The sequence below is a fragment of the Mastigoproctus giganteus genome, chromosome 2 (assembly GCF_048544385.1).
Source record: "Mastigoproctus giganteus isolate SK-2022 chromosome 2, ASM4854438v1, whole genome shotgun sequence".
NCBI lineage: Eukaryota > Metazoa > Arthropoda > Arachnida > Uropygi > Thelyphonidae > Mastigoproctus > Mastigoproctus giganteus.
The window spans coordinates 82017743-82045625 of NC_143576.1; the positions used below are offsets into that span (position 1 = coordinate 82017743).

At 38.1% G+C, this 27883-nt stretch overlaps 1 protein-coding gene across 1 annotated transcript in view; it reads left to right on the forward strand.

Annotated features, from left to right (window-relative positions):
- polybromo (protein) overlaps positions 1–27883 on the forward strand; it is a 702481-nt gene that overhangs the window by 29465 nt on the left and 645133 nt on the right. The window contains exons 3-4 of the mRNA XM_090389959.1: positions 21266–21413; positions 27130–27258. Coding sequence (XP_090246085.1) covers positions 21266–21413; positions 27130–27258 — 277 coding nt within the window. The remainder of the gene's footprint in view (positions 1–21265; positions 21414–27129; positions 27259–27883) is intronic.

The following is a 27883-nucleotide window of genomic DNA, read 5'->3' on the forward strand; positions in this document are numbered from 1 at the left end:
TGAATGATTTACTCATACAAACTAACTCAGTAGGTATATGCTTACAGGAAACATTTTTATCACTGTATTTAGGCAAGACAGGGATTCTGGTACTCCTGCTCGTGGAGGAGTAGGTATTCTTATCAAAAATACCATATCGTCAAGACATCTCCAACTACAAACCTCCTTAGAAGTTGTAGCAATTTGGATGCCAGTGGAAATATCACTAACCCTTGCATTCCTTTATATCTCCACAAATTATCCTTGCTCCCAGACTGAACTTGACAATCTAATTACAAAACTGCTACATCCTGTCTGTTTACTCGGTGATTTCAACAGTCACCATCCATTGTGGGGATCTTGCCCCATGAATGGGAGAGGCCAATTAATTGAAACATTCCTGGATAACCATAACTTTACTCTGTTAAATTCTAGCTCATGTTCAACTGATGTTCAACTACCTACAGGTACTACATTGGACATAGACCTATCCATCAGTTCAGCATCTCTTTTTCCCAAGCATGGGGTGGTCAGTGCTGAGTGATCCATTCCACAGTGACCATTTTCCTATCATCAATTCAATTCAAACACAGGTCGTGTCATGTCCTAAAGGCCATACTTCTTGGAATTTTCATAAAGCAGACTGGGAAAACTACTCCACTTGTGTCCTACTCGATACTCAATATGTTCAACAACAAAATATTGATGATGCACCCAATCACATTACCAACCATATATTATCGGCAGCGAAAATTTCCATTCCAAAATCTGACCAGCGTAAGCGGGTACACCAAAACCAGTGGTGGAATGAAGATTGCGCCAAAGTGAAACAAGAAAAAAACTGTGTTTAGAACCAGTTTTGCAAATTCCCCACTACCTCCAACCTAATTGTTTTCAAAAAACTGAGAGCCAATGCAAGACAAATTTGGAAAAAACTAAAACATGACTACTGGATTAACTTTGCCTCAACTATTAACAAAAATACCGACACTCGGATTATATGGAAAAAAATACAAGCTCTCAATGGAAAATTTCTACGTTACAGTCTCCAATAATAAAGTGGGATGGGCAGGACCTATCCTCTTCTACTGACATTGTAAATGCTTTTGCAGAACCTTGCTATAATATTTCCGCCTCTTTCTCTTATGTGACCTCCTTTCAACGTATTAAAACTAATCAAGAACGTCAAGAATTTAATTTTTTAACTAATCTCTCACTTCCATATAACCAGCCTTTTACTCTAACTGGGCTCAAAGAATCCTTGAACAAATCTCCAAATAGTGCAGCAGGACCTGATGGCATTCACTACAGTATGCTGAAACATTTGTGTGAAGCTGATCTATACATACTATTGCTGTTTTATAACCACATCTTCTCAGAAAACACATACCCTCTCTCTCGTGGTGTCATTCCTATATTTGTGCTCTACCAAAACCGGGCAAAGATCCCTCTCTAGTTGAGAATTACAGACTGATATCGTTGACAAATGTTTGGGCAAAATCTTCAAAAGGATGGTGCATAAGAGGCTCACCTGAATTCTAGACTTCCAAAATCTTTCTGATCACCAATATGGCTTCCATAAAAACAGCTCCACCTTAGATTTACTTGTAAAAATTGAATCCAACATACAAAACACCTTCATCGGGAAACAGCATTTAGTGATGGTAAACCTGGATATTAAGAAAGCATTTGACGCCACATCGCATCATGGTATTATCAAAGATATTCATCAGTTAGGGCTGAGAGGCTATTTCACTGAAATCATTCAGAACTTTCTAAAGTTACGTACCTTTCAAGTCCAATATCAAAACATCCTATCAGCATCTCACATTTAAGAAGAGGGTGTCCCACAGGGTTCCATATTGAGTCCAACCCTATTTGCAATTAGGGTCAACAATGTATTGGAAGATCTTCCAAAAATTATTATTATTATTGTTATTATTAGCCATATGGTACAAGGAAGTCTGAGGCTTATGCTGCACCAGCCAAAAATTTTTTTTTTCTGAATTACCCCGAGAGAGAGAAAGTAGAAGGGAATCACCAAGAAAGAGGAGAATGATGATATCCAGCTCAGGACCCTGGGGTGTGCCAAGCCCATGCTCACCAGATGTGAGTCCCTGGGGTTAAATTTGAAGTATACATGTACGCAGATGGTCTCACCATATCCTGCCAATCACAAAGTATGAACACTATCAAAAGACAGTTACGAATTGCTCTAAACAGAATAGAATCCTGGACTTTATGCAATGGATGCCGTCTTGCTGAACAGACATCCACAACTATTCATTTCTGCAAACTACGGTCACTTCATCCTGATCCTGAACTAAAGACAAAAAATGTGCCAGTTCCTCTTGCTCACACTATTCGTTTTCTTGGTCTGATATTAGATAGAAAACTGAACTTTCAAGCACAAGTGGCCCATCTTCAAACCATCTGCTTGAAGAAATTGAATATCCTCCGGTGTGTATCATCCGTGTCATGGGGGCGCTGATCAACATACCCTTATCCATCTTTATATAGCTCTCATCAAGTCCTGTTTGGACTACGTTTCTCCAGTGTATGACTCTCCGAGGAAGAGTACTTTACAGTGATTAAACACAATTCAGCACAGTGCTCTTCGAGTTTCTTGAGGGGGTTTCAGAACCTCCTCAGTTTAGATCCTTTACATCGAGACCCATGAACCTCCTTTACAACTTCACAGGAAAACAGTACTTCTGCTGTATGGTGCAAAAATCCACAGTCTTCCCTCTCACCCTTGTTGGAGATGTCTGTACAATACTGAAAGGGAGTCGCTTTACAATAGTAAACCAAATGAAAATTGACCTACTTCACTTAGACTTTCGGAACTTGCTCAATCATGGAACATAGAAATCGGCAATATATTTCAGGACATAACAACATCAGATCCACCTTGGACAAATATCCATGCAATTTACGATGTTATTTTCAACAGTGGGGAAAAAACATCTTATCCTCCCCCCCAACATCACACAGTTACATGAGACTCACTCTGCTTCTAACTTACAGGCCTGTAAAATCTATACAGATGGACCAAAAACTGAGACCCAAGTAGGTGCTGTGGCAATTTTCCCATCATTCACTACTTCTGTGTCATTACCATTAGAATTCAGTATTTTCACTGCTAAGCTTTATGCTATAAACCTGGCTCTGGACCTGATTACTGAACTTTTAATTACACCTGCTTTGATATACACTGATTCACTCAGTGCTGTCTTCACCATAAGGAGTAATATCAACTCCTCTCACCCTGTAATAAAACGGATTCATTATAAGTTACTTTCTTGTAAGGAATCGAACCAAACTGTTACATTCTGCTGGATTCCAGGACATTGTGGAATAACAGGAAATGAAAGAGCAGATCTTGCAGCCAAACAACCAGTTACTACTCTTTTGTAGACTTTTCAAACTCCATATACCGATTATAAACATATATTCATAAAGCATGTTACAACAGTTGGTCACTAATCTGGAGAGGTTATCCAGGAAACAAACTATACCAAATAAAACCAGAACCAAAGCTGTGACTCTCCAGCTTCCGGAAAAGCAGACAAGAAGAAACAATTTTAGGAAGGCTAAGGATTGGGCATACTCATTTCGCTCACCTGTATCTATTAACTAATGACGCACTCCCTAATGTACAGCTGACCATTCACCATTTGTTAGTGGACTGTCCCTACTTTCAAAATATCTGCTTAAACATCATTTTTAATCACAGTCATCAATAAATTTATTGCACATTCTGGGAGATGATCCTAATAAAAAAGAACTATTTACTTTCCTAAATCATATAAGAATATACCATAATATACAGGGTGGCCACTGAAAGACTGAAGGGTTCATTTTTAATCTTTTTTATTTTCTTTTTTTTACAGGTTATAGAGCATCCCTTAGAGATTAAAATGGCCACATATGATGTCCAGCAAAGAGTAAAACTCATTGGGTTTTTCTATTCCAGTTAAAGATCAATTATTGAAACTCAGACAAAATACCGGCAACATTTTAAAGTCCTCCTAGCGATAACATGATTCAGAACCTAATCGCCCGGTTTGAAAGAACTGGATCAGTCGGTGATCTTCTGGGAAGAGGTCCTAAGTGCACTGTGCGCACTGACGCAGTTGTGGAAGCTGTACGGCAGAGTGTCCTTGAGGATCCATCTGCCTCTACCCGTCATCGCTCTGCTCAACTAGGCATCGCCAGAACATCGCTTCAGAAGATTCTGAAAGGGTGGTCAGTCTCTCAGTGGCCACATTTTAATCTCCAAGGGATGCTCTATAACCTGTAAAAAAAGAAAAAAAAAAAGACTAAAAATGAACAAGTTATGACTTTTTCAAACCCTTCAGTCTTTCAGTGGCCACCCTATGTAACAGGTATTACAATTAAGTTAATATTTCATATTCACCATTAGAAAGACACAATGTGGCCATAGCGGCCTATGTGTCATTAAACTCAACAACGACAACCTGAGTATATGAGTGTACCAAGCAGATAAGCATGAGCAAGTAGCATGAGTGCACCAAGCAGATATAGCCCCACCACTTTTTGTTCTACTTTTAACTCAACATTAGCATGAGAAAGTGTGTTTGCATGTCTAGTTCAAGTTACTTATAAAAATCTCCCAATGTGGTTTAATTATAGTAGCAGTAGTATGAGGTAGTAGTAGCATGTGATGCAAGAAAGCATCAGCCAAAAAAAAAAAAAAAAACAATTTCACACATCCATTCCCCTCTAAAAGTTTGCCCATTTCCTCCTTGAATTTATTAGCTATCAACTTCCACAATGAGCCTAAGTAAATTTAAGGCTGAGTCGGACAGGTATTTGGAACAGAGGGGTGAAATCGGAGCGGTTTTTTTTTTTTGGCTGATACTGCACAAGCTTGCTTTCTTGCATTGTATGCCTCTGCTAATGCTAACGACAGATGGAAGTTTGTTATAACAATTAACTACCCGCCGGCTAAAAGCAAATTTCCGCACATCTGTTCTACAACTGCCTTGCCTCAATTTGAATTTATGCCCCCTCAGGTTCGTAATCTCAGCAAATGGAAGAATTCCGCATGCTCAACTCATTCAAGGCCTTATATACTTCAATCAGATCACCTCACAGGTGCCTAGCCTCCACCCACTGCAATTTGCAGAACTTAAGCCTTTCTTGGTAAGAGGACCCCTTCGTTGCCCTTATCTGTACATGCTCAAGCAACTGAACATCTTTCCTAAAATGATCCCTCCACACCTATACACGGCCCCGAGTGCCTAGTGATCTTTTTCAGTGATTTTGTTCTGCTTTCTTTCCAGTGCTTTTCTCATCCTCATTTCTTTGTAAGTGGTTCTGTACTTAACAGATCCTAAGTAAGAACCCAGAAAAGAAAATCACCTTTCTTCTCCTAGTATATTTATTAATTTTTGCACTAACAAACTAACTTCTCCAGCTGCTTGGCCACTAGGTGGCACCGCTCCTGCCTCCACATGGCAGGGCCAGAAACCTGGGAGGAAAAGCTTACACTCTCGGTCTAAAAGGAGCAACAATGGACTGTGATGCATGTCCACCACCAGAGCCAACAGGCTCTCAACATACTGAGACCCGCAGAATGGAAGATGATCTCAATATTCCAAAAAGATTGAAAAAGGACTCTAACAAATCAGAACCACCAGCTTTTCTGATAATACATTCCTTATCGACCCAGCCCCTAAGCAAACTCTCTCCCTTTGTCCTCCAGAGATGTCTTGAGAATGCAGCAGGTACACCGAAATGGTGAAAAGGCTCCAATTAGGAGATCTTTTAATTGAGACCACTCAAGTAAGGCATTCAGAATTATTACTAAAAATGTCATCTATAAGCGGAATCCCAATCAAAGTCTCACCGCATAACACATTGAACTCCTCAAAAGGAGTAATAAGTGAGTGGGATTTATTGAATGTGACTGAAGAGGAGATAGTCATGGAATTACTAGAACAGAAAGTAACTCAAGCAAAAATAATTATGATATGGAAGGATGACAAGCTTGTTCCAACACGTAATATTATATTGACCTTTAGTACACCAAATTTGCCGACCTCAGTTAAAGTAGGCTACCTAAACTGCCGTATCTGACCATACATTCCTAACCCTTTAAGATGTTTCAAGTGCCTAAAGTTTGGTCACTCCCAGACAACATGCAGAGGCAAAACTACTTGTCCTAACTGCTGGTCAAAAAATCATTCACAAACAGAGTGCACTGCAAAGGCTCCGAAATGTCCAAATTGCAAGAGTGACCATCCAGCATACTCAAAATCATGCGACCTCTGGAAAATTGAAAAACGAATACAAAAGTATAAGATTGAGAATAAGGTCACATATCAAGAAGCAAGAAAGCAAATTAAGGGATGCTCTATATTTTGTGTGATGGAAGCATACGCATGTATGCTTCCATCACACAAAAGTGTCAAGCTATTTCAACCCAAACTGAGGTATCCATTCCGCCCTATACATCCATTGCAGAATGGGCATGATCTGTGCCATCAACACCTCAAACTACCACCAAACCTGTTCTAGTTGATGAAATAAGTAATTCCCCTATCACAGTTCCGCCTAAAATCTCATGTGATAAAATGTCAAATAAATCACGAAGGCAACAAGCCACCAAATTACAAAACATAAACTCAAATAGAATGGACTCTGAAAATATAACTGCACAAGAAGAAACAGTCCTTGATCTTCATGCAGAAGATATGTAGACTGGATATTCATTTGGTCAAACGGATGATGTAGAAGAGTATAGATTCCGGATGCCCCAATTTTCCTAGAAAAGATGAAACGAAATATGACCATCAAAAGCAAACCACTCACATAAAACAGACAGACTCGCCTTCCCTCTCCGAACTCAAATAATGCAGCACATTGTACAATGGAATTGTAGAGGTTTACGCAGCAGTACCGATGACGTTGTGATTAATCTCTCAATATAGTCCTGTAGCCGTTTGCTTACAAGAGACTAATCTGACTCCACAAATAACACCTTCAATCAAAAATTATACAATTTACAGAAAAGATAGAAACTCTTCATTATCCGCACGTGGAGGCGTTGAAATCTTAGTTGACTATGAAATACCTTCTAGAAACATTCCGCTTCGGACCCACTTAGAAGCTGTTGCAGTATGTGTATCAGTTGGACAAATTCTAACTCTAGTATCACTGTACCTTCCTCAACGTGGGCACCTGCACGTGGTGAGGGGACCTCCCAGTGATGCTGCTGGTTTTCCAGATTAGCATCACTGGGATCTAATGCCCCATACCTTGGTTCCAGGGTTACATCTCTGGAATCCGGCGTGTGCAGCCTTGCGCCGCGAACCGTGGAATTCGGAAAGGGGGATCCTGGTGGTTGGGGGGCCCAGCCTTGATACACCACTTTGGCCCCTGCTTCGACAAGACGGGTGGTCTCGGCCCGGCCGACTGAGATCAATCGGCGGGTGGTTCTTACTGCTAGGGTCAACTGCGTTCCAATAAGTCTCCCTCCCTTTGGTCCTGGGATGGGATCAAGGCTTATTGGAAACGTGGATATGGTGCCTCTAAGCTAACTTGGCGTCCCATTCTTGTATGCAGTACCTGCTAGTTCACGAGTGGGCGTCCCATCGCAGGGCTCCGTGGTTGGTGAGGTACTTAGGGCATCTGAAATTTTTATCTTATTCATATGAGTAATTTAATTCCTATTTCTTCTGGGGCCCCAACAAGGCCCCTACCTAATCGATCAGATGAGAATGACACCAATTCTGCCAAAAGAGCCAGAACTGAGGATAACCACCATCTATAACACCGCTTTTCCTCATTCTCCATTCTACCGGAGATCAGTCAGTTGGGAAGATGTCACCCTTCTTCATCCAGAAAGGATTAGAAGGGTTGGCAGGATCACCAAAATCTGTAAAAACGGCTGCGTTCTGGCGATCTTTTACTCGAAGCTTCACACACAAAGCAAGCAGAAAGAATGTTAAACGCGACATCCATAGGGGGAATACCAATCAGTGTAACACCCCACAAAACTTTTGAACTCTTCACGAGGTGTCATTTCAGAGTGGGATCTTCTTCATATCTCTGAAGAAGAGATCTGCTCTGAACTAAAAGACCAAGGAGTGACAGCTGTCAAGAGAATATCAATGCCGAAGGAAGGGAATCTCGACCCTACCCGAGTTCTCATCCTAACATTTAACACCCCATGGCCTCCTAGTTCCATCAAGGCAGGGTATTTAAACTGCCCAGTGAGGATCTATATTCCAAACCCACTGAGGTGTTTTAAATGCCAAAAATACGGCCACTCACAAATGGCTTGTCGTGGTAACCCTGCCTGTGCTCGATGTGGTGCGAAAGGCCACGAGAGCAAGGAATGTTCAGCTTCCAAACCGATCTGTGTAAATTGCCAACAAGATCATCCTGCCTACTCCAGAGCATGCCAGCGGTGGAAGGATGAAAAAGAGATCCAAAAACTGAAAACAGAGCTGAATATCTCCTACCCAGAGGCTAGAAAATGCATTCAACCAATAAATAGCGGGAAGCCTTCATATGCCCAGAAGGTTTCTGCGAAGTGCACTATCGGTACGCAAACTGAGATGACTGTACCACCAAGAGAGTCATTCACACCGATTGCCCGCTATTTATTGAGTTCACAAAAGGCCACCAAAAAACGCAGTGAGCTACCACTCCTATATCCGTACCTCCTAGTGCTCCACCACTACCAAAACCAAGTGGTAAAGAGGCCAACAGTAATAACAGAAACAATGGATGTCGAGGACAAGGAGGTACTGGATGAATCAGTCTTGGAACTCTTTGCGGAGGAAGAAATGGACACGGGACAGCGTCCATTCTTCCCCAAAAAAGATAAATCCAAGACTGACAAAAGTAAGCCCTCAGCACCTCGGAAGCCGCCTGATGGACCCACCAAGCCTAAATAATGGCTAAATTTCTACAATGGAATTGTCGTGGTTTCCGGCAAAATACTGATGACATCAAGGCCCTCCTGCAAAAGCACGAACCAGTTTGCTTTTGCTTGCAGGAGACTTATCTAAAACCAAATACGGAGGATGCGGAAAGGTCAGGGAATGACCCGCATGTTCCCGGAGCAATATGGCCTTAGTTGCTAATGCTCCTAAAAACCAAATAACAAACAAACAAACTTATCTAAAGGCAAATGATGATCCCACCATGCATAACATCACAATTTTTCATAAGGATAGAATTGCGGATGGTCGTGCCCGTGGAAGAGTGGCTATCCTTGTGGGCAACCAGACCCCAGTTCAGCCCTTGCTAGTTATAACCAGCATAGAGGCTGTTGCAATTCGCCTTACAGTGGGATATTTATTAACCGTGTGCTCTATTTATTTGCCACCTGGGACTGACATCTCCCAGGAAGACCTTGATGATCTTGTAACGCAGTTGCCTCCCCCTTTCTTACTTCTCGGAGATTTTAATGGACATAATACCCTGTGGGGTAGTGCTAACATCAACGGAAGAGGACGAGTCATAGAGCGTATGCTAAATGACAATGACCTTTCCCTTATAAATACTGGAACAAACACCTTCTTCCACATGCCTACCTGTACTTTTTCTGCCATTGATCTCTCTGTCTGCTCCCCCCCTCTACTCCCTTCACTCACTTGGGAAGTGGAGAACCCATACGGAAGTTATCACTTCCCTGTGATAACCTCATTACACCGTAGGAGACCAAGTCTTCCTTTCAGGTTACCACGGTGGAAGACTGATCAGGCTGACTGGACTGCCTTCCAACATCAGGCAAATTTTGACCTCAGTACCGTCAGTCAGGAGCCCATCAATGATAACGTGCATCACAGAAATTATTGTCCAAGCAGCTGCGAATGCTGTTCCAAAAACATCTTCCAGGTTTCCACCATTTCCCAAACCTTGGTGGAATTCACAATGCACAGCAGCAAAAAAGGCTCAAAACAAAGCGTGGGGGATATTCCGCCAATATCCTACCACGACCAACCTTATAGCCTTTAAACGTGCACGAGCCAAAGCACGCTACATCCGTCGTCAGGGTCAAAAGGAATCGTGGATCTGTTTTACTTCATCAATTACTCAGTCCACTAGTACAAAGTTGTTCTGGGATAAAATCCGGAAAATGAAGGGAAAATATACATTCCACCCTTCTTCAATCCTAGATTATAATGGATGCACTATTGCAGATCCAACTGCAATAGCCAATTCTCTTGGGGGAAATATTCTCTAACATCTCTGCAACATCCTCGTATTCCCCAGAATTCCTGGTCCTGAAACATAAAATCGAAAAAGAGGCACTTAATTTTAAGTCTAAGAGTGTCTATCCCTACAACGGGTCCTTCACTATACAGGAACTCAAAAGAGCCCTTACTCTTTCCAAAGCAAGTGCTGTTGGACCAGATGGCATCCATTATGAAATGATTAAGCATCTTTCACCAAAATCTGTGGATTATCTGCTCCTTCTATATAACAGAATCTTTATTGAAGGGCAGTTTCCGGATTCCTGGTGCAAGGCAATTGTTCTTTCCTTTGCTAAGCCAGGAAAGGATCCAAAAGTCACTACTAATTATCGTCCTATTGCTCTGAATAGCTGTCTGTGCAAAATCCTGGAGAGAATGGTTAATTTTCGTTTAATATGGTATTTAGAATCAAATGACCTTCTCTCCAACATCCAGTGCGGCTTCCGAAGGAACCGGTCCACTGTGGACCATCTCATTAGACTGGAAACATCCATCCAGGATGCTTTCTTAAAATGTGAACATTTGGTATCTGTATTCTTTGACGTGTAGAAAGCGTATGACACAACTTGGAGATTTGGAATCTTAAAAGATTTGCTTAGCCTTGGTCTTAGAGGGCATCTCCCCATTTTTATTAAAAACTTTTTAGCCAATCAATCTTTCCAAGTTTGTGTGAGATCCTCACTCTCTCATTCCTTCAGCCAAGAGGAGGGAGTACCACAAGGATCAGTTTTAAGTGTCATGCTTTTCGCCATCAAAGTAAATTCCATCACAGAACAATTTCTCCAACTGTAAACAGTGCCCTCTATGTTGATGACTTTAGCATATTTTGTCAGTCATGCAACATGAGGGTTATTGAAAGACAACTGCAAAAAGCCATTGATTGCCTTAATTCCTGGGCACTTGCTAATGGCTTCAGGTTCTCGCCAGAGAAGACCGTTTGCATACACTTTTGTCGTAAGCGTAATCTTCATCCTGAACCTGAATTAAGGCTTGGACAAAATGCTATTCCAGTAGCAACGGACACAAAATTCTTGGGACTCGTATTTGATAAAAAGCTGACCTTTCTGGAATCCATCCATCAACTCCTCACAAATTGTGCTAGAGGCTTGAATATTCCGTGCTCTCTCTCCTCTACATCTTGGGGTGCGGATCGATGCACCCTACTACGCATTTACTATGCACTTGTGCGAACCAGATTAGATTACGGGTCCTTAGTATACAATTCGGCCAGAGACAGTGTACCTCATTGGCTGAATCCTGTCCATCATCAGGCTCTCCGTATCGCTATTGGAGCATATCGAACACTCCTGTCCAGAGCTTATACGTCGAAGCAAACGAACCACCGTTATCGCTTTGACGTAAACAGTTGTCTCTAATGTAAGCTTTAAAACTGAAATCCCTGTCAGACCATCCTACATGGCCATTCGTTTTTGAGCCACAACGGGAAAATTTGTACAATACCCGTAAGACTGCCAATCGTCCTTTTGGTATTCGTCTCCAAGAGCTACTCAAAGAACTTAAGATCAAGGTAGGAAAGGTTGCCCAAACAGCAAAGCAACCCCTTCCACCCTGGCATGCTCATGTTCCAGCATGTGACTTGTCTCTTAGAAATTGGGGAAAGTCGGACACTCCATCATCTGTCTACCTGCAGCTTTATTCAGCACACCGAGCTGAATTCTGACTTCGCCAGTTTACACAGACGGCTCGAAGTCGGAATCCTATGTGGGATCTGCTGCTGTCTTTCCGGACACCACCATATCACAGCAGATTCTCCCCAAATGCAGCATTTTTACTGCAGAGCTGCATGCTGTAGAGTTAGCCTTGGATCACATTAGTAAATGCCAGTACCAACGGTTCATTTTATATTCCGACTCTCTCAGCGTGTTACAGGCTTTAATAACTGTGAGATATAATTCTCATCCATTTCTGTCTTGTATTCAGCAGAAGATTCACTTTCTCCATGAACATGAATATGATATCCGCTTCTGTTGGATTCCCAGCCACATTGGGATTAGGGGGAATGATTTGGCTGACACCAAATCAGCAGTTCCCAATAATAATCTCTGCCTGTCAGTCCCCTATACAGACTACAGGCAAATAATACATCAAATAAATAATACAGACAAATAATACCCAACAGACTACAAATAAATTACATCGAATAAAGCTTGTAATTGAACCGTGGCAGTCTAGTCTGCGCAGGAATTCTAAGGAGGAAGTTGTTCTTGCCCGGACCCGCATAGGACATAGTCATTTGACTTATTCATATTTGCTGAGGGCTGATGATCCTCATATGTGTGAATCCTGTGGCACAATTTTATCCATCAGACACATTTTAATTGATTGTCCAGTTTTTGGCAATATACGTTTTACCGCTTTTAACCATCTGACTGAGCCGTATATACTCAGTCAGATTTCATCCAACAATGACCATGTGTCTGCTGGTTTTAGATATTTTAAATCAGTAAAAGTTTTTACTTGTATTTAAAATTTATATGTTATTGTTATTTCTTTATTGATTTATTTTTTATATATTTGTTATTATATATCTTGACATGGCGGCCTAACTAATTAGGTCACTGAGAGCTTAAATTTTTATATATTACCTGGTCTTGGCGCATTATAGCCTTAGTTGCTAATGCACCAATAAAAACCAAACCAATCACTGTTCCTTTCACTCAACAATATGTACATGTTCAAAGGACTAGAAGACCTCATAAAACAAATACCATCACCTTTTTTTGTATCCTTGGTGACTTCAATGTCCATCATCCATTGTGGGGATCAGCCCACATGGACAATAGAGGACACTTGATAGAAACGATACTAGACTAACTTAATCTGACATTACTAAACACTGGTCAAAATACTTATACTCATCTTCCCACTGGATCTATGTCAGAAATTGATTTAACAATCTGTTCCTCCATATTGTATCCTAGTATAGAATGGACAGTTTTAAATGATCCACACAATAGTGATCACTTCCCAGTTGTACACAGAATCCAAACACTAGAGATGCCATGCCCTGATCATCGGGTAAAATGGAAATTCTCAAAAACAGATTGGGAAAAATATTCAACCCATCTTTCTTTTAACAGCCCATTGATGAAGTCACTGCACATATTACTGAGGAAATACTAACCACAGCCTTCGAAGCAATACCTCAGTCCTCTGCATGTAAACACAGAAATCTTAAACACTGGTGGAATGAAGCTTGTAACAATGCGAAAAAGGAAAAAAATAAAGCTTGGAACCTCTTTCGGAAGTTTCCAACTACCAACAACCTAATTCAATATAAAAGACTTAAGGCAAAAGCTTGACAAATTAGAAAAAAGACCAAAAAGGACTCATAGATACAGTTTGCCTCCACTATCACAAAGGATACAAGTGGTCGACTTATCTGGAAAAAGATTCAACAACTCAATGGTAAATATCTACCTCCTCCTGCTCCCATCTTAAACCACAATGGACAGGAAATATCTTCTTCTCAAGAAATAGCTAACACCCTTGCAGAGACTTTCTCCCAAACATCTGCCAGTTCAGCACAACTCCGGCAGTTACGACAACTCCTTTCTTCAAATCAAAGCTCTAACAGAAAGGTACAAAATAAACTTCCATACAACCCAAAATCATGCCTATAATCAACCATTGAACCTATTTGAACTGCAAACAGCATTAAACATATCACCCAATAGTGCTGTTTGTTGTTTGTTATTTGGTTTTTAAGAGCATTAGCAACTAAGGCCATATTGCTCCGGGATATGCGGTGGTCATTCCCTGACCTTACCGCATCTTCCATATTTGGTGGTGACGGGCTCGAACCCCGGTCTAATCAAGAAGCATGTGCTACGCACTGCTGCTCCTTCCCACCTGGCTACGGAGGCACACCCAATAGTGCAACTGGACCTGATGGAATATATTATGTAATGCTGAAACATATAAAACAGTACTGCCCTAAATTTATTATTAATGTTCTATAATCGGATTTTTCTCGAAGATACATATCCTTCTGCCTGGCATCAGTCTGTTATTTTAGCCTTTCCTAAACCAGGAAAAGGTCAAAATTACCGACCTATCTCTCTCACTAGCTGCCTAAGTAAAACTCTTGAAAGAATGATGCACAGACGACTTACCTGGTGTCTGGAAACTAAAAACTTATTAAAGGCAATCAGTTTGGATTCCCACAAAACAGGTCCAGTTTAGATCTAATGGTGAAAGCCAAGACTAACATCTGTAATGCTTACGTCAAAAATGAACATCTTGTTATGGTAAGTCTTGATATCAAAAAGGCTTTCGACACTACCTGGAGGTATGGCATATTGAGAGAACTTTTTTCTGTAGGATTGCGAGGGCACTTACCAGAATTTATCAGAAATTTTCTTCAACAGAAAACCTTTCAGGTCCGCCATCAATCTGTTCTTTCTCGGTCCTGCACTCAAGAAGGTGTCCCACAAGGATCAGTACTTAGTTTTACCCTATTCTCACTTAGACCGAACAGTATAACACAGAACATCCCCAATACTGTAGAACTATATATGTATGCTGATGATCTTACTATATCTTGCTGTTCACAAAATATACTATTGAAAGACAGCTACAAATTTCCATAAATAAGTGGAGACATGGGCACAACAGAATGGATATCATTTATCTGAACAAAAAACAATTGCAGTCCATTTCTGCAAAAAACGCAATCTACACCCAGAACTGGAACTCCGATTAAAAAACCATCTGATCCCTCTCACCAGTAACCTTCATTTCCTAGGTTTAATGTTGGACACCAAACTTAACTTTGTTTCACGTATCACATACCTCTGAACTGTTTGTTTAAAGAAACTTAATATACTCAGGTCCATTTCTGCAATGACATGAGGTGCTGATAGATATACCCTTTCACAGCTGTATCGGGCTCTTATCAGGTCTCATTTAGATTATGGCGCTGTCTATGACTCGGCCAGGAAAAGTGCACTGACCAGACTTTATGCCATCCAACACAGTGCCCTTCGTACTGCTCTGGATGTGTTTAGCACATCCCTTGTCCAGAGTCTGTATGTAGAGGCATGGGAACCTCCACTTCACCTTAGAAGGAAAATGCTGCTCCTCGACTATGCAGCCAAAATTCAAAGCCTCCCACCCATCTCGTTTGACTGATACTTACCAATCCTCAATGGACAGCATTCTATAACAGTAAACCAACTGAAAATAGACCCACTGGTATTAGATTAAAAGATTTGCTTCATACCTGGAATATTAATGTACCTGATCCGCCTTGGTCTGTAAACCTCCCTTACTCTGACACCTACTTTCAGCAATGAGGAAATAAATCCCTGGTGGACGAAAACATAAAACAAATACATAAAGAACATGCTCTCAAGAATACGCAAGGCTGCCTAATATATTCGAACGGCTCAAAAACAAGTTCTGCCGTTGGGGCCGCAACTGTCTTTCCTTCTTTTACAGTCTTCTTGTCACTTCTGGTTGAATGTAGCAGTTAAACTAAAGAATTGCACGCAATTAAATTAGCCCTAGAGAAAATCAATGCTTTTGCCAATGCTAGCAGTGTAATATACACTGCTAGATTCCATGATTCCACTGGACAATACATTTTCAGTATTTCATCCCATCATAAAACAAATCCTTTCCTATTTAAACCATCTAAGGAATAAAAATCATTCGGTGAAATTTTGATGGATCCCAGGACATACTGGTATCACAGGTAATGAAAGAGTAGATCAGGCAGCCAAACAACCAAATAGTACAGCACCAGAAATTTACCACCATATGTGGATTATTTGAAACATATAAAACATGTCTGTACATTTCAGTGGTCAGAAATATGGAAGTCGCAAAGGAATAACAAACTGCTCCAAGTCAAAGAGGAACCAGCATTATGGAATTCCAGCTTCAGACAAAACAGACAGGAAGAAGTTGTACTATCAAGACTCAGGATAGGACATACTTATCTAACCCTTATGTTTCTTCTCATCGGGGATGACCCACCTCGATGTATGCATTGTACATCACCACTTACAGTCAAACATATACTCTTAGAATGTATGCACTTTTCCCTTCTTAGAAAAAATACTTTCCACTCTCAGTCACGATTGCAAGAATCTCTATTGCTTACCCACATCATTGGAAATAATGCTCACGTAGGTGAACTGTATACCTTCCTTAAACAAATACTCTTATATGAATCGATCTGATGCCAAACTGTACCAAAGTATTATATATTATACAATGACAATATAGGAACTGGCACATTTTCGCCTATGCTGCCCTTGTGCCCTTAAACACCCATACAAATACAATATATCTGTACACAGTACTCAAGGTTTGGCCTGACCATTGCCTTATACAAAGGATAACCTCCTTTTCCTTACTAGCAAAATTCCTGTATATCATTGACAATACCCTATGACCTGCTCTGGCAGCCTGTCTGTATTGTTAAAAAAAACTTCATATCTGACTGCACAATTACTCCCAGATATTTTTCATTTTCTACCACCCTAAGTGTAGTACCACACAGTTGGTACGTTTCTCTGGGGTTACTTCTACCCATATGCAGTTCTTTGCATTTGTCAATGTTAAACTTCCGTTGCCACTTCTCAGCCATTCTGTCCAAATTTTCTAGGTTCTGTTGCAGTAGCACACTGCCATTACTGTCATTAACAATCTTTGTATCATCTGCAGACTTCGACATTAAGCCCGATATACCTTCATCAATATCGTTGATAAATATGCAAAACAACAGTAGGCCCAACACCGAACCCTGGGGGACTCCACTAATAACATTAGTCTACAAAGAGCAGTGTCCATTGATTACCACTCTCTGTCTTCTCCCACTCAACCACTCTTTTATCCATTGTAACTTATTCTTAATACCATACTGCTCCAATATATATATATATATAGAAGTCTTCCATGCGCAACAGTGTCAAAAGTTTACCTGAAATCAAAGTATATGATATCAAAATAATATTTTTCATCCAGTTCCTTTGTAACCACATCATAGCATTCAATCAAATTTGTTAGACAAGACTTCCTTAAACCCATGCTGTGTCTGAATTATTACTGCAGTCTTGTCTAGATGATCCTGCAATGCATCTTTAACCAGTGACTCCATTATTTTCTCTGCTACAGAAGTTAAAACTAACTGGTCTGTAATTACTCGTGTCACCCTTAGTTCCCCCCTTTGTGAATTGGGGATACATTTGCACATCTCCAGTCCACAGGGACTTCCCCTGAGACCAAGGATGCTCTCATAATTATGGCTAAGAGTTTGCTTACTTCCTTTGCTGCCTCCTTTAATACAACTGAATAGATCCCATCTACCCCAGGTGCCTTTCTTATGTTTAACTTCAAAAATTTCTCCTCCACTTTGCTCTTAGTTTTTACAAAATCATTTAACTCCCTGTTAGAGTTTGATAAACATCCAGCTCTCTCCTCCTTTAATAACTCCTCATGTGTGAATGTAAATGCAAAATACTCATTCAGATTATCAGCTATCTGAGCAGAATCATCAGCAGTCGAACCATCGACATCAAGTGGACCAATCTGATTCATCCCCTTCCTTTTAGAGTTTATATAAGTAAAGAAATCCTTGCTGTTTTTCTTAGCATTCTTTGCCAAAGATTTCTTGTAATCTGCCTTAGCTTGCCGAACCTCCTTTGTGACTTGATTACAGACCTCTTATATCTGCCATAGTCTTTTGTCACCTGATAATTTATATGCATCCCAAGCATTTTTCTTCTCTGCCATAAGTTTCGTTAGTTCATCTGACATCCATTTAGGCCTAAACCTTGAACAGTATTTCTTAATTGGTATGAAAAGCCTGGTAGCTTCCACGATTAGTTCATTGAATGCTACCCACTTAGAATTTGTTTTTGGTGACATCATCAGTTGATCCCACTGTACAGAATTTAAAAATTGTCTGAGACCATTGTAGTCACCTTTATAGAAGCAAAAACCCTTCCCTTTACCCCTGATGGTAATTAATAATGGTTTGTAATAGTCATATAACTACATCTATTTGAAATATTTATTGTTATTTTTGAAGAATAATCACTTGGATTAGAGAGTTTACAACATGAGTAATAATCATATTTTGTGCCCTTCATGGTGTGCAAAATTTGAAATAAATTCTGAAAAATTTTCAAAGTGAAGTGAATAATAGCATCTAATATATGTGCATTTTTAAACTTTTTTTAAAAACTATTTATACATATAACAAGAAAAAATATATGTGCATGAACACATTAAATTTTGCACATTTAATAGTTTTTTAAACTGGAAAATGAAGGTTTATACCTATAACTTTTTTTAATTTTCAAAAGAAATATACGTATATTTTTTTGAAATCAAAATGTATAAAAAACACAGCACTTTGAAATATTAAATTTTTTTTATTCAAAATTTAAAAAGAATGAATACAGTAAGTATTGCAATGCATTAAGAAAAGATTGTATATTGGCATATCCCAAACAGAATTTAAAAAACCTATAAACATTTTCCAGAAATATATAAAAAAAAATTATGCCTGTCAGGTGTAGCACTACAATATTTGCAACAATTGGGGGTCCCACATAGGACTAAAAAAGAAAATTTAAAAAAAAAATGTATAATAGTGTTAATGTTTAACACCCTGAAATATTTTCTGATTTGTTGGTTAAGTTGTGCATTTGAAGTCTTCAACCAATATAATGTGGTGTTGGCCCAGAGATTACTGAGTAACTGTGTACCTAAACAAAGATTTGCACAAATGAAGGCCCATTGCCCCAAAATATACATTAAAATCTGGGGTGGGGGCTTGACTTATGTAACAATATTTTAGCTTATTTTATGCAGATAAATTAAAATCAATAGAAATTATTTTATAATTTATCTAAATAAGATAAAATTAAATGAAATTTGTAAAGAAAATTTACATGTACTGTATGAGAAAATTTTTTTCATAAAAAAAAATTCAACTGAGTTACCTGTATAGTATAGTAAAAATATATAGGTAACCTGTAAATTAAGAAATTAAAATGTGAACATAAAAACAGATTAAAAAATTAAAATGTAGAATGTTGGACTTTACTTTAAATCTAATTTAAAAATATTGCTCACTGCAATCTTTTGATTTCGTGAGTTAGCAGTCAATTTTGTAAAATTTTTTTGACTTTGCATGAACATATAGTGTGTTATTTTAATTTTTACCTGTATAGTAAGATTTATTTATTACTATTTATATTTGAAGGATGTATTATTTTAAAATCATGCAAAATAAGACATAAATAATGATTGCACTGCACATATATATATTTTTTTACTTTGAAAACAGTAAAAATATATGAGCAGTACATTTTTTATTTTTAATTTTCGCCATCAGGATGCTAAAAAAGCACAGGGTGACCTATCCATGATTTTGGTTAGGACCTTTGCTAGTAGAGAGAAGGAAATTGTTATCCCTCTATACAAGATGATGGTTAGACGTCATTTGGATATTGTATTGAGGTCTGGAAACTGCACTTATAAAAAAAAAAACAAACAGAACTTTTGGAGAGGATTCATTGGAAGATGACCACATTGCTCATTAGTGTAAATAAATGCACATAGAAAGAGTGGCTTAGAAGGCATGGTCTCTGCAAAGTTTAGCCACTAGACACCCAAGGGGAGATCTGATTGAGGATAAACCTCAATCAGATTAGGTGAATGCTGCCCATAGGTGAACGAAGTTCACCTATGGGCAGCGGGTTGTCGAATACTGGAATATGTTGCCTCCCAATGGGTAAAGGCATTGAATGTGGCTGTATTCAAATCAGAATTAGATGTTCTATGCAGTAGATTTACACTGTTCTATACCTTATGGGAATAAAACAGTCTAAATATTCTGTTTTATGTTATTTTACTACACACACACACACACACTTTTTTTTTTTTCTCTCTTTTGCTGATGCAGAAAAAGTCTGCTTCCTTGCATCATTTGGCCTTACTAATGCTATTACTATTGCAGAAGCCGACCAGGCTTAGCCGGGTGGGTAAAGTGCTGCCGGACAACCCAAAGGTCACAGGTTCGAATCCTGCCTCGGGCTTGGATCAGAGTAGAAAATACAGAAACTTTGGGAGGTGCAATATGGCCACAGAAGCCAATGCGCCAACAACTAACAAAAAAAAAAAAAAAAAACTATTGCAGAAGTGTATCTCTGTATGAAGTGTAGGATTTGGAAGGCAAGTGTGACCTGCCTGTGGATGATGTTATCAACTTAAGCTTGAAGGAAGACTGCTGGTGAATGGGTTTTCCAATCCCATAGATTTGGAAATGGTGTAATTCAAATTCTTGACACCAAATAAACAATTAAGCAGAAAGTTTAACATAATATAAAAATAATGTATATGATAATAGCATAAATAGAGAAACAATCAAAACATTTTTATAGAAAATGTATACAAATCAACTGTGAAGAAAAATAAGTATGCATTGCCTTCCCCAAAACTCAAAGGCCATCACTGTGGGTTTACAACCACAAATGTAGGAAAGAATCATGGGAGTCCCGGAAATGCATTTTATTTTATTCTTATTATTATTTAATTTTCCCCAAAAATATATTTAATGTTTATCTTATTTATGTACCCAGTTTTATTTGTACATAATTTTTTAAGTTTAATATTTTGTTATCATATTTAATATTTTGTTATTATTTTATATTAAAATTCCTGTGTAATTGTTTATTTGGTATCAGGAAGAATTTTACTACAGACAAACCCCAAGCATGGTTTCTTCCAACTCACAGGAGATAATCCACCTACCTGTTCATATTTCCATTCTCCACTCATGAATGCAAAGAATTTTGTGTTCATACTCCAATCAGTAATAATGACAATAATCAAGACTAGAGATCAGGATGAATAGTACACATGAATAGTCCTGTCATATTTTTGTTGTTTGTATTGCTGTTAGCAGAGAAAATCCATTTCATATACTGGAACCATACGTATGAAATTACATTTAAATTATATTTTTTATTAAACATTTTTGTAATAAATATATTCTTAAATTATAGGAGTTTTGCTGATTATTATGAAGTGGTGTCTACACCTATGGATTTACTTAAAATTCAGCAGAAAATAAAAACTGAAGAATATACAGATGTAGATCAAATGACATGTGATATTGAACTGATGATAAATAATGCCAAGGCATACTACAAAGTAAGTTTTTTCCTCCCTTAATTAGATAATTTCGTAATTTTGAAAGATGCCAGCCCTGTTATATACATAACAGGGTTGACATTTAGACATCAAAAGCCAGTTTTTAGACAGGAGAAGACATGGTATAATACCAGTTTAAATGGTCTAAAATTTAATACTTTTTAACTGCAATTTACTGTATAAAAAGAAATTAAATAAATTAAATATTTAAACAAATCTGTACACAGGTGTCTGTTGTTTTATTCTAGATGTGTTTATAAAAAAGGGGACTAAGAAAAAAAAAATGATTACCCACTTACAAGTGTGTTCTGGGCTAGCCAGAGTATACGGATATTTTCATGTGTGAATTTTATACAATTAAATGGAATAAGAAAAAAAAACTACTTAGTTTTTCTTCACTTTTTAAATTTAATTCACAGCAGCCTAACAATCCAAAATTATTTTTTTGTTTGTTGTTATGCTAATTATCTCTAATGATCCATATTATGAGTACCTTGTAGTATGCAAAATCATATGGAATGATTCTAGAGTTTGGGGTGAATAATTTGAAAGTTTGAAATACTCTTTACAGTGAAGCAGAGCTAGTAGGATATGACAGAAGTATTGCACATTCAAGAAGTTTAGAAGCTGGAGCTTTCACATTTAAAAATGCTTTTTCACATATTAGAGTACCAGTCAATCCTAACTGCACAAAAAAGATAGATCACAACTTGAGATAATCTCTTCTTCTGTCAAGTGCCTGTTCCATGGCCATTCTCAGCCTTGTGCTGTTTGTCATTATATCAATGCCAAAAAATAAGTTATTCTGTTGATCCTCTTTTCCTTGAGTGGACTACTGTTTTGAATCTCCAATCTTAATATTTCCACAAATCCAATAACCAAACTTATTCTTGTAGTGATGAAATCCTTTATTCCACATTCATCCTAATTTTTTCCAAATTTCTCATAAGAACTCTCAAGAAGTTTGGAAGTATAAGCTTCACCTTTGATACCAACTACTTTTATTCCTTTTATCCTCCCACCCCACCATCCACTTAGAATCCTTAAAGCTTCTTCATTCTCTCTGTCAGTATTGTGGTTTTACCACTTTTCACTTAGGATTTGAATCCTGTTTGAAAGTGAGGGAATTCTTGGACTGAATCCAGTTTGAAACTGAAGAAGCATAAATGCTTCTTCAGTCAGAGTTGTAATTAGCGGATCTCCAGTGGACAGATGTGGGTTTTATTCCTGGCTTTTTAATCTGTACAACATACAAATCAACTTGTGTACATATGCCTGTAGAGACATGAAACACTTGTATGTAGCACGCACGTATGGAGTAGACTACTATAAGGATTGTCACACTATAGACTGAATGTACCAAAAATTCACAAGAGCCAAGTCTTTCACTGGAATCAGCACAGGTTCTACTTTGTTCAAGTGGCTTCTGTCCTTACTAAATAAATCTTTTCTACCAAGTAATGCAAGCTATGTTGATAAAAATCCCACCCCATTTCTTATGAATCTTGAAGTGTTCCTTGAAGATTAATTTCTGAGGCTCTTATTATATCAGGTGTGGTAATAAAGTTCCTGGACTGGTGCTGTTGTGGTCATGTTCAATGAGTTTGAAAATAAACAGAAGTGGTATGTTGTAGTTCAAAATTCCTCTAACAAATGGTGGTACAGAGATTGTCTAGTAGGTTGACAGGTTACAAATGACAACCAGTTTTGTTAGCGACATCAAAAGCTTTCAGCAAAGCTTTTGATACTGTTGCACATGGAATACTGCTGTACAAATTGGAGAGGTATGGCATTAAGGGTAAGTTGCTACAATGGATAAAGGGATGGTTGAGTGGGAGATGACAGAGAGTAGTAATCAATGGACATTGCTCTTCTTGGACAAATGTTATTAGTGGAGTTCCCCAGGGTTCGGTGCTGGGCCCCCATTGTTGTTTTGTGTATTTATCAATGATATTGATGAAGGTACATCAGGATTAATGTCAAAGTTTGCATATGATACAAAGGTTGGCAGGGTTGTTAACAACAGTAAAGACAGTATGCTACTGCAACTGGATCTTGATAAGTTGGGAATAGGGGTCGAGAAGTGGCAAATGAAGTTTAACTTTGACAAATGCAAAGTACTGCACATGGTTAGCAATAACCCAAGAGAAACGTACTAACTGTGTGGCACTACACTCAGGGAAGTGGAAAATGAAAAAGACCTGGTGGTAATTGTGCAGTCAAATATGAAGTTTGCTGAGCAATGCAGACAGTCTGCCAGGGCAGGTCATGAAGTCTTGTCAATGATATATAGGAATTTTGCTAGCAGGGACAGGGAGGTGATTATCCTATTGTGCAAGGCAATGGTCAGGCCACACCTAGAGTACTGTATACAGGTCTGGAGGCCTCATTTTAGGAAGGATGTAGCATGGCTAGAATGAGTAAAAAGAAGGGCAACAAGATTGGTGAAGGGAACAAAGGGGTGCTTTTACCAAGAAAGGCTTAAGTTGTGCAAATTGTAGTGCCTGGAGAGTAGGCACCTGCGAGGTGATCTGATTGAGGTGTATAAGGCTTTGAATGGGTTGAGCAAACTGAATGCTGATGGGATTCTTCCTCTTGCTCAGATTAAGAACCTGAGGGGGCATAGGTTCAAATTGAGGAAAGACAGTTGTAGAATGGATGTGTGTAAGTTTGCCTTTAGCCAGCGGGTGGTTGATTGGTGGAATGGACTTCCATTTTTTTGTTGTTGTGGAAGTTGATAGCCTAAATAAATTTAAGGCTGAGCTAGACAGGCATTTGGAACAAATGGAGGGGGGGGGTTGGCTGATGCTGCATAAGCTTGTTTTCTTGCATTGTATGCCTCTGCTAATGCTAACATTACGTGTTATGATTTGCAGTGGAGCAAATATCAAGTTTTGCTTTATACTGGGAAAATCTGCAACAGAAATGCTAAAAACTGTTTATATGATAAAACATAAGTCCTACCAGTTTGTTTGAATGGTATAAACATCCATGAATGGAACATCCTCAGCAATGTGAGGATGTTCGCAATGACCCAATCAGTGGGCATCCATCAACCTCTCAAACCTCTCAAGTTTAAATGAAGATAGAGTCGCAAAATTTCGGGAAATTGTGGCAAGAGATCGTTGTTTGACTCTCAGAATGATTATTGTTGAGTTGGATATGAATAAGGAGATGATTTGTCAATTTCTGTATGGAGATTTAGGGAAAAGAAAGGTCCGTGCAAAATTTGTGCTGTGTTGCACAGCCTCATGGATGAGTAGAAGCAATAAAGTGTGATCATGCAAAGACTTCATTCAAACTTTTCAAGGCAATTCTAATTTCCTTGAACTGTGTTGACACTGGAAGTGAGTGTTGGGTTTTTCAATATAACCTAGAGACAGAGCATGCAGTGGACTTTAAAATCATCACCAAGGCTCAGAAAGGTTTGTTTACAGAAGTCCAGGATCAAGATGATGATGGTCATGTTTTTTGACAAATAGGATGATTCACAAGGAATTTGTGCCCAAAGGGAACAGAATTAGTGCTGTATTCTGTTCACAGGTGCTTCAAAGACTATTGAATTGCATTTTGCATCTGGTGAGACTGCAATTTCGAGAAAAAAAAGGCAGCTGGTTCTTATTGCATTGACAGTGAAACATAGCATTATACAGATCTATTATGTTCACAGGTGCTTCAAAGATTATTGAATTGCATTTTGCACCTGGTGAGGCTGCAATTTTGAGAAAAAAAAGGCAGCTGGTTCTTATTGCATGACAGTGCCCCACCCATTCTGCACTTGTGAAGATATTGCTGATGAAACATAGCATTATACAGATCAATCATCCACCTACTCTCCTGATCTAGCATCACTGGACTGCTCCCTCTTTTCCAAGGTGAAAACTGTCCTCAAAGTAAAGAGATTTGAGGATGTTGAGGACATAAAGAAAAATGTAACCACCAAACTGAATATCATCCTTCTCAGTAACTTTTAGAACAGTATAATAAATGCATTCAATCAGATAGTGATTATTTTGAATAAAAATAAAACCATTTTTGAGTTCCTTCACTTGTCACACCTTGTATATCTTCCTGTCATATTTGGGCAAATTGCATAGTTACATTATGACTTAATTTACAGCTTTTTTTTTATTAATATAACCACCTATTTCGTGGTCATGACTTCAGTTCACCTGTGTTTTAGTAACATATTACATTTTACATGCATGCATACGTACTTTGGTTCTATCAGATTAATCTGTATTGCAAAAAATGTTTTGATTTCCCTTATAATTTGACCCTTCAGTAAAACTACCTCTTTGAAGCAGGGCATTCTTCATCAGATGCCGCAACCCTGGTACTAAACTTTGGAGAATGCCCTCTGACATAGTGATAAACACCCGAGTCCCTGCTGTGCCTCCAGATTTCATTCATTCCAGAGCATCAGCTTGTTTACTTAGGAATGTCTTGTCTGCTGGTTTCAGCTTGCACGTTTATGTTCTCTGCATCATCTGCAGTTATGGCCAAAGTTTTGTAATCAGGTGAGTCCAGCCCTTTTCAATTCTGCTTCCTCAATAAGTCACCAGGCCTTTGTCAGTAGTTATATCACATTCCAGTTATTATTACTAAAATCATTTGTAAAATTATTTCCATGACTACTAGAATGCCTGTGTATATATATCTCTTATATATGATACTGTATCTCATTTTGATCATGTAAATTTTTATGTGTAGTGTTTTTTTTTTTTTTTTTTTGTCCATATGAGGAATATATAATTCTGTATGGAAGTCAGAACAAAAAGTGCTTCTTTATGATAACTAGATCTTTAGTTATTTTTTTATTCTTCAAAAAGATCTATTCTGAAATAATATATAAAGTAATTATGGAATTTTAAATCAACTTTATTTATTAGATTAGAATACCTGTGGCAAATATTTTTCCAAAACTGTTTCAGAGAAGAAGTAAAGATTAATATCAAAGTAATTACAAAAACCTTTTCCTTGTCTCCCTTTGCTGCTAGCTAAGTTGTCAGTGGAATGGACTTGGGTAAAAATGCAATTTGATAATTTTTTACATGTATGACTATGTCATCTTTTATAAAATTACAATTATTATAAAAAAAATTGTCTGGATCTGGAAACTGTTACTTAAAGTTGTCCATGAGCAAAAATGGCAACTTTGTTGAAAGTCTGATCCGAGATTTGTTGATTTTTATAACAGAAACTAAGAAATTGTCTTCTCTTCAAAGTAAACAGCAAGTTAGTTTCACTGGGAGCTAAATCAATTCTGCAATTTGAAAATCAGTTGGAAAAATTTTAGATTTTTTTCCCCCTCAATTTTACTGCTAAATGAAACCTGTTGCAAATGCAAAAGGAATTTTGTCAAAAGTTTGTTTAGTCTTTGGGTTAAAGTTTAAAGAGCATTCTGGACAGAGGGATGAAGGAACATAAGTGAATTATTATATAGATATTAGAATATATATAGTTCAGGTGTGTTTACCTACTTTTGAGCAATGCTCTATTTTGCAAGTCGTATGACTGACTGTTTTTTAATACTTATATTTATCTGTACATATTCATATATGGAGATAAATTCAGAGACTTAATGCTTTTGCACACATGAATACACAGAAGTATTAAGAAATTATTAAATGTTCTCCTTGAAAGCAGATTACTGTCTAGACAGCTAAAATAATTATTGACAGTCTTTAAGCTTTTCCTTTTATACACTTTACAGAAAAATTCACAAGAATATAAAGATGCATGTGATCTTTGGGAGTTATATATAGATACAAAAAATGAACTTGCCTCAACAAGTGATGGAAAGAAAGATGATGATCACAGGCTTGATGATGGAGCAGAAGAGGTAAGTCATCTTGTAGTTATTTTTGTGTATGCAGTAAACTGCAAGCAGGTTGCTTAAAATTTATAAAGTTTAAATGAACATCAGTATATATCAACTGAAGTGCTAAAAAAAGAATGAAATAGGTCACATGTAAAAACTTTTATTACCTCAAAAAAAATAATGAAATAGGTCACATGTAAAAACTTTTATTACCTCATAAAACTTATGTTTCAACTGAGCTACACGTCAGCTATAAATATTTTGAGATTGTGTTGGGGAAAAAAATAAAAAGTTGCAGCATTCAATTTGTAAAAAAAATTGATAAATGCACTGTTGGCATTGATATTACTCCACTTAGGAGTTCAGGAGTAGACAGACTTGTTTGAAAATATTCATTAATGCTGCTCATCTGTAAAACAGCAATGACTAGAGTTTGTATGGTAAGTATTAGGAGGTATTCATAAATTATATATTGCTCCTTCCATAATGCTTCTTAACCCACTGGAAGGCACATGTTTTTATACTTTACTTCTGGATTTGGAGAGTTTCTTTTTCTTCAGTTTTAAAGTCTAATAGTGCAGCCATTTTTCAGTATTTTTTATTCCTCTCTCTCTCTCTTTCTCTCTCTCACTCTCTCACTCACAAT